This window comes from Limulus polyphemus, unplaced genomic scaffold (genome assembly GCF_000517525.1).
Source record: "Limulus polyphemus unplaced genomic scaffold, Limulus_polyphemus-2.1.2 Scaffold1312, whole genome shotgun sequence".
NCBI classification, from domain to species: Eukaryota; Metazoa; Arthropoda; class Merostomata; order Xiphosura; family Limulidae; genus Limulus; species Limulus polyphemus.
In genome coordinates, this window is record NW_013666922.1 from 177,357 (window position 1) to 186,549 (window position 9,193).

At 28.9% G+C, this 9,193-nt stretch overlaps 1 protein-coding gene across 1 annotated transcript in view; it reads right to left on the minus strand.

Moving 5' to 3' along the window:
* Positions 1–7,783, minus strand: part of LOC106463048 (peroxisomal acyl-coenzyme A oxidase 1-like) — a 39,031-nt gene extending 31,248 nt beyond the window's left edge. Inside the window, exons 1-4 of the mRNA XM_013923019.2 lie at positions 7,640–7,783; positions 5,557–5,701; positions 2,840–3,009; positions 283–390 (exon numbers count right to left, since the gene is read on the minus strand). Of these exons, the coding sequence (XP_013778473.1) occupies positions 283–390; positions 2,840–3,009; positions 5,557–5,701; positions 7,640–7,766 (550 nt within the window). The 5' untranslated portion in view covers positions 7,767–7,783. The remainder of the gene's footprint in view (positions 1–282; positions 391–2,839; positions 3,010–5,556; positions 5,702–7,639) is intronic.
* Positions 7,784–9,193: the final 1,410 nt, after the last annotated feature.

Sequence of the window (9,193 nt, forward strand, 5' to 3'; positions counted from 1 at the left end):
TATATATATATATATATATATATATATATATATATATACAGGTACATTTATAAATTATCATCAAACTACTTATAAAATGATTATTTTAGCAAATTTTGTCTTGGCTAAAGGTAGTGAATAATTACAATTAATAAAATGTTTCAACATACATATGGATTTTAGTTTTTACAATTTTTGATATTTATGTACTATGGTTAAGAATATAAACTAACATATGTATTTAAATATAAAAAATCAAATGTGTAAGATTTATTAATAGTGATATCAAAATGTATTACTTACATCCTCCTGGCCACCATTTTACTGAACTAAGAGTTGGGGTGTTTATTATAAATTCTTCAGTCTGAGGGTCATACGTTGCTGTAGTCTCCAACCCTCTGATAAATGTGCCTGCAAAGCAATTGTATATTTAAATTCCTAATAAGCCTTTTTTTTTAAATAATATAGTTGAAAGTATTTATATCAGTATTAAAACAAATATATTAAATAGATACTCACTTCTTTCATCATTTATGGCCTAATTTTAGAAATTTTTTTTTAACTTAACAATTACATAACTGTACATAAAATTTAACTGTTTAAAGGGAAAAACAAACACTCTTATATCATTTTGCTAAAAGTAAAAGATAATTCATAGAAAATATTAAAAAACAAATGTTCTATTCTGATTACAAGTTTGGAGAAACTGAATGAAGTGAACATCACTGCATATACTTTGTATCACCTTAGATACACAAATAAGATTTTCTACCGTATTTGCAAAGAAAGCATTAAAATTACCTGGAATAGAATATCAGAGAAATTATAAGTTATAATAGATACTGAATTAAAATGTCTACTAAAATTGAGAAAAAAAATAGTTTATTTTGAAAACATGGAAACAAGCACATTCCATTGAATACAACATACTTTTGAAAAGTTAAAGTCTCACATAAAGAATATTTTTTGTAATATATTCTATACCTATGTTTAACACACAGACACTGTAAAATATTACAATAGGAAAAACTTACCAGGCTCTCAGAAGTTTTGTTACATGATTTTGTAAGAATCAAATAATACACCTCTTACAAAAGTTCACCATCTTGTCATGAAGAGTTGAAGGTACAAATGAATTATACTGAGATTATTATTATTCCTTTCAATGATGGATATAAATATTCAACATGACAAGCAGGGTTTAGTCATTTTAGCAGTATGTTACAAATTTTTTAAATTCTATAATAAGATACTGTAACATTGATGTAGACTTTGTTTAAAGTATTGTATTTTGCATCAAATATAAGGAAATGTGTTTCAAATTTCTTGCTCTGATATCTTTACGAAAAAAATTTTATAGGAATTTCCACAAGAGTTCATACAGAGATATCCTCCATTCATGATATTTTTATATGATTTTTCATTTTGAATAATAAAAATGAGAAAACTTTGGTTCTTGTAACCGGTGTCACCTGCCTCTTCTATGTTAGATAGTTTATTAATGTGGAAAAACTTTATTCTGCATGCAGGCATACTGTCCAAGGCTGAATTATGATAGTAACTTTTAAAATAATATTTGCATTGAAGATAAAAAGGCATACTTCCTAGTTTACGATTTTTCCAATGTTTTAAGTAATTTTTTGTATCATAATGTTATGTTTCTGCTTTTTCTAAATGTTTTCACAAAATGTTACAGAAACTTGACTTACAATAAATGCTTTAATGTATAATAATTAAGTGCAAAGAAAAAAATTACACATACACTTATATGTAAGTAGAAAAATGTGAAGTTGATAAAATAAATAAATTAGACATTTAGAGAAAAATCACCTTTAAATCACTATGGTAGTAACTTGTTTACTTCACTACATTTCAAGCAAACACTCTTTTTCAAACTGGAAACAAGCCTGTCAGTTAATGACAACTACTGCCAAGCCTTTTGTGGCTTGAAAAAGAGTGTTTGCTCAAAACATTGCCAAGTAAATAAATTACTACCATAGTGATTTAAAGGTGATTTTTCTCTAAAAGTCTAATTTCTTTGTATGGCACAAATGAGGACTCAACTGATAAAGGAATTTTGTAGCAAGACACATGAACCTAACACTAAACAAGTGATGTTTTATTCTCGTACATAACATTGCTACTTTTGTATCAGACGAACAGTTCACACGCTACAGTTTAAAAACTGTCATTACTTTTAAGCCCAGCATTTTTAGTGTCATCATAATTTGGACTGAGTGATTAACACAATTAATCAATATAATTGATCATCTATGAGCATCAATTACACTGATTAGTGTCATGAAAAATAATCAATTAATTGAAATTATGATTAAACACATTAATTTCACAAAACTAATCAACTTATCCAAATTAGTATTTCCAGTTATTACCATTTTTGATTATTCCAATTATTCAAGTAATTGATATATTCCCATTGTGATTTATGGTTCTTATTTTCAATTAATTCAAGGTTGTTCAGCTTAATTGATTAGTGTTACAACTCATGAAAATAATCAACTAATTGAAATTAGTGTTTCCAATTATTACAACTATCAAAGTCTCACGAAGATAATCGATTAGTCGAATGTAATCAGTTAATGAATCTGACAATTAGTTATCAAACTCCACTCACTGTCCATATCTAATTGTTTTGGAGTAGAAATTTTTTATGGTTATTTCTAGCTAAACTTATTTCAAAATTACAATTGAATATGAAGAAAAGTTAATAGAATATAACACATATTTCCTCTCAACTTGTTAAGTATTAATAACAATTCAACAGTGCGTGGCTAGACCTTCTCTTTAATTAGAACCAAAAATACAATTGGAAAAAAAAAGGAAAATGTACAGAAGTTACCATGGCCAAGTTCAGTCTGAGCATAAGTTCCTAGGATTTTCATTTCGAGGGCAGGTCCAAGCCACATGGTTTGCTGGTCTTCTGTTGCATGTCCCATCAAAGCAGGTATAAACATAACAAAATGCACACTGACAGGGGAAGCTTCATGCATAATGGCTTCAGCAATAGTACTTGAAGTAAAAAATATATAAAATTCTTTAGAAAATGTAACTTGAATAATAATTACAGCAATTATAAAGTAAATATTATGCAAGTGTTTATTACTTTCATCTATTAATATATAAACACAGTATTATTCATTTATTGTTATTGTACATATAAAAATGAAGACAAATAGAATTCTCTGTTAAATCCACCTTTGACATCTTGCTTCCCTCTAAAAGAAGTGATGTACATTATATTCTAAGCTTTTCTCAATTATTTAAAGAAAAGTGATGGAATTAATAAAATATTATGGAAAGAAATTATCTATTGTCAGGTTTTATAAAGGCTGTGGGTTCTTTACAGTAGGTGTCTGTGACTTGATTGCAATAAATTTGAACAATAAACAGACAGCACGCAATCCACTTGTTTTAAAATATATTCAAAACAACTCAAACATATGTACCAAAATTAATTACACTACTGTTTACAACAGTTGAATCTAGAGGTTTAATCAATTCGTGTTTTCATCAAAAGCCCATACAGACTGGTTCAATTACATTAGAACCCAATTATTTCCTCTCTCTCCTCTCTTACCACAATTCTCTTTTTTTTTGTCAAAAGTCCACAAAGGATGGTTTAATTACCTTAGAACACCTTTTGACAGGACAAATTATTCTTCTCTATCTCTGTTTATAATACAAACTGTGATACTTTCACTTTAGAAATCACCCTTTACAGATAAGCAGGCAATCTTGCAGTCTAACTTCACTTTTACTAACTTTCTTCTTACTTGCACTCTTTATCTGCACGTATTTATAACATGCAACAGAAAAATCTAGAAATATTCAGCCCTCTAGTAACAACAATATTAAACATAACGAGAAAAACTTGGAAGCTTCAAGTAAGATGACATCAACAATATTACAAAAAACTGCATACACAAGTTACAATTATATAACGAAATAATTATAACTATCACTTTTAAAATAATTAACTTTTAACACTCTTGTTATGAAAACTAAATAATCATTAAATATTACATTACTTAATAATAACACCTAAACTAAAGTCTTATATATCCAACATCTATAAGTTCTGCAAAGATAACAAAATTTTCTAAATTTCCACCAAGTACTCACAGTCATCAACACAAATGACTAGCAATCACTCAACTGAACATTACCAGTGCTTTGTTTTTGTGCTTGTGCACCTTCATCCATTTAATTTTGACCCAAAAGCTGCACTTTCCCAAGTACCTTTAGTTTACCATGTATTACCGGAGTAACTGTTTGTCACATGTCATATGAATACATTTACCCGAGTAAATTTATATACAAAATCATTATATATCATTACAGCGAACAATGATTACTGTCTTAAAATATCAAGTTTTAATAGGTGCAATCACATTCAAGTAGGTGTTTCAGGAGTGAAAAATGTCATTTGCTTGGCTTTGTAAAATGCAAATCACTGCATAACTAATTACTTTTTTTTTGTAAAATTTATAAATAGTTAACCTAGATAATACAAGATATTGCAAACAATCAAAATACCCAATTTTTGTTTTCTATGCAAGCTTTTAATTTGATGGTTTAATACTACATTTGTGTTTTTTTACACTATTGCATCTAATTGTGAACTACAATTAACATAAAACATTTTGACTATTTTGTAGTACATTTAATTAAGCACATGACAACATACAACTTTAGAACAAGCAATAGTATGTACATAAAAAGCAGTTCCAAATATTTTATTACAACAAAACATTTTTGTAAAGTAGTTCATTAATCATTTCTGGATAAAATGACAGTTTAAACCATACTTGACACAGTTGACATTGCAACATATCTTATTCCTAATATGTGTAAATATTATTTTCTAACTTAAAGTTAGTAAATAAGATTGAGAATGAGAACTTTAACATTCAGCTCTCATGATTTTAAAAAAGTATTTCTATCAGGTGGCTAATATATAATGAACAACTTAACTTATAGCAGCATTTCCAAAACTTTTGTCATCCACACCCTCCCTTTAATATATATTGTTTCTTGTGCACTCCTCTTTTTTTAAATGACTGAAAGAGGGAGTTAAGTGACAAGATATAACACTCCGATACACATTAAAATGCTATATGTGTTGTAGTAATTACTTATTATTTTCAATAATAAAAAATATATTAAAACACTTAATTTTGTATTATTGTACTACTGACTACTATAATCATTCACATCCCCCAAGAAATCATTTGCACCACCACCCCTTGGGAGGAGACAACCCCCAGATTTTGGGAAATGCTGACTTACAGTAAACATATTCCAGAAATTATCTAATAAAGTGTCAAAAGAACTTTATGGTTTAATTATGCACAACTAACAAGTTTCTCTATAATAAACTTTTTCTGTGATAGTTTGGACTGCTAGTCACTTAGAATGATAATGCCACTTTTAGTGACAGAAAGGTTTCACACCAGAATTCACATGTAAAGAAATTTAATTGTGTTTTATGTGCTTTAGTATCAAACTTCCAAACACAAAAAATCTATACATATTCAAATTACAATGTGTACTTACAGAGCCTCTCGAGGATCAGATAATTCCATAGATTTGTTAAAAATGTACAGAGATTTCCGGATTGCATTCTCATAGACCTCAGAATGAGAACAATAATCCCAAGGAACTTCATCTTTCAATTCCAGATCATTAAAGAACATATCCTCTGTAATGGTTTAAAAAAAGTCTGAACTAAAAAAGATATTTGCAAGTATTATAAAAATAAAACTATGCAAATTTTAATTAGCATTACTTTATTAAAATGTTCCTGAATTTTAAAATTTAAACTACTTTTAAAAAGTTAAAAATTTGACTAGGCTGAAAAAAAAATCTTTCTTTCCTCCCATTTATAAGAAACTTTATATCAAACCAAAACATTTCCTTGCAAAGAATAAGAGAAAAAAACAAGTTACAAGTGTATATCTTTACACTTAAGTATGTGCTTCAAAACTGAAACTATAGAATCAGAGCTACTTACAGTATAAAAAAAACAAAAATATTTGTACTGAAATGATCAAACCTGAGTAAAAAATATCATCATAAAATACTTTGGTGAGAATGTGTAACATCTTGGGGTCCAAAAAAAAGGATACTTTTGTTTCATATAAAGTTAACTAGGTCTTTAAATAATTTAAGTTTATCTTTCTTTACAACAAATTTTACAACAGTAATTAATACACATAATTATGAATGTTAGATTACAAATTATTATTACTAAACATCAGGTTTTACTAATTCATTAACCTGTAGGTAAATAAGACATATAGTACACAAGTAACTTATTTCATTATATAGCCTTTTGCTAAGGAAATATTAAGTAATAAATGTTAACTAAAAAACAAAGTATAAGTATTTTCAACTTACGCCAAAATTATGTAACAAGAACTATGGCAAACAAAGAATAGTAGCAGAAGTATTTTTAAGTTGGGTGATTAACAGGGATCCTTAAGTCTACTTTCTCATATGAGCAGCATTTTCCTGTTATGATGGTAACCCAATGGCAGCCCAGCTCTTCTGCTTTTTGCTGTTGTTGTTTTTACATTAGGTAGCTATATTACCAAGGTGCAAAATGTCTAATTTGTGTACAAGTTGAGCAATATGGATAAATTAACCTGGAACTTATAAAAGATTAATCAATCATTATTCTAGAATGATAGAATTGGCAAAATTAAACTAAATAAATATTTTGTGAGACATGGGTAGCAAAAAGGCACTACCTGGAACATTTTTACTATCAGACATCTTGCTTTGAATATCATGTTATGACAACATTTCGGAATACTCAAGTGTTCCTTCTTCTGGATGGTTAGGTATGGTTATGGAGAGCTTTGAGAAGCTAGTTCAGAAAGCTGTCCATAACTTACATCACTTACCTGAAGATGGAATATGCAAGTATCCTAAAATGTCATCATAACATAAAATTCAAGGCAAGATGTCCAATAATAAACATCTTCCAGATAAATAAATATCCTTCTTGTCAATATGCAAGCTTTTTTTTTTTCTTAAGGCTAACATATTTTTAAGTATTAACTTCTGGAGCAGCCTATCTTATGACAACTTTTGCATTCCTTGGCTGGATTTACTTCAATGCCATTGTTTATTTCATTGAAAGAATTTAAAAGCAACTACAAAAGGTTTTGGACATTATTCCAAAACAGAATTATCTTGAAGTATATAGCTGTAAGTTGTAATTTATCTCTACTATATCTGATTAATATGTATGAGTTATAAGTATACTTTCTAAATTGTGCAAATAACTAGCCATCAATACATTCGTTTATGTATTACATTCAACTGGTTATAATATTTTGTTATTTAAAAAGAAATAAAATAACCTTAACTTCAGAATTTATATTATAAAAATAATCAAAATCACGTACAATTAATTTAATCCAAATCTTTATAATCATACTAAATTTCATTTTGGCAAGTCATTCAATTCATCAGGAAACTTTCTTATGAAAAGGGTTAAGCCGAACGTACACGTAACACTGTTAGTAATAGTACAGTACACTACAGTAGTATCGCTATCAGTCACTGTTGGATAGTTTGTCTACGTGTGAATACTAGCTTCGTGTAAATTCTCAAACCAAATATTACATACCTAACTCTTTTCTTCTCTGCGTTTTTTGTTCTGAGCCATCTAGAAGTTGAGTCATTTCTTTAACACTGAAACTGGCTTGGGATCTTTCCCTTATCAGTTCCTCACACACTTTCTTTCTCAGCGCCATTTTTGAAGCAAATACAACATCAGCTTCACACTCTGACACAAGTACAGCAAATAAATAATAAAGGTCAACGAACGTTTTTATAATAAGATTGAAAAAAACAATTGCTATTGAAAATAGCAAATATAAAATTGTTACGTAATTATAAAAATTCATTTAAATAAAAAGGAATAAGACAATTTGATAATTATTTGAATTTCTCATAAATACAATTATACCTAAAATTTGTATTTTCTCCACGTAATACTCTTTCAAAATACAGGGTTCGATTCCCCGCAGTAACTTTGCTTAGAAAAACAATAAACTCCTCCCAATGGCTCAGCGGTAATCTAAAATCGTATAACCCTAAAAACCGGGTTTAGATACCCATTGTGAGCACAACAAAAGCAAATGATAATAAAGAATAAGTTGACATGTCTAAATCAAAACTTTTTGTACTTTATTTTGTGAGACGTTTCGAGCGGACTCCCTTCGTCAAGTAGTAAAGGCCTTATTACAATTGAATTAGGCTAAGAAATCATTAAAAGATGAGAAAATACAAAGGTTCTAATTACATACGTTCAACGTGTAGCACGTGACAAAAATATTCATAAAACATTGTTGAACTTATTATGTAAATATAATTAAAATTAGCAAGAACATAGAAAAAAAAAGTAATTAGAATAACTAAAACTGGACATAGAAATATAAACACAGAAAAATAATAAATTCGCAAATAATAAAGTAATAGCCTAGTTACACACACGTACGTAGAGGGGGTCAGTAGAACACCTTATTTTTGTGATGTACGTTTTCTACATAGTCTACATTCTTCTGATGAAGCATTAGCGTTTTTTGGCTTGAAATAGTCCCAAATCGTATTGCTATTGTCAGGTTTTGTACCTCGGATTCTTTAGAGTAGATGTCTGGGACTTGTTAGCGATAAATTTCACCAGTAAACAAACAGCAACAGAGTCCACTTGTTTTAGAATAATATATTAAAACAAGCCAAACATATTGTTGCGTCAGCTAGGTTACGTGACTAGTATCACGCCACCTGTTTTCTAGAAATATCCTGTTCCTTCAAGAATGCCCTAGCATTTACTAGATATGGGGGTAGTCTGGTATATATAAGATGGTCACAACGTGACGGAACAACAGTGTAATGAGTAATTGAACTGCAGTCAGAGAGTACTGCTGAAGTTGAGCACGTTCGTTGTTATAGCGCGACTGTTGAAATTAAGTGTATCGTAAAGTTGTATTCGAAAAGAATAAACCAGTTTTATTTAAGAAAGGACTTGTGTAGCTAAAGTTTCGTCGGAACGAATTTACGGAAAATTAAGTAATGACTGGAGGCGTAACAATATATACAAATGTTCGTTACACAGTTAATCACCACAGTTGTATCCAGAGGTTTAAATAATCGTCTTTTTTTCGTCAAAGTCCACACA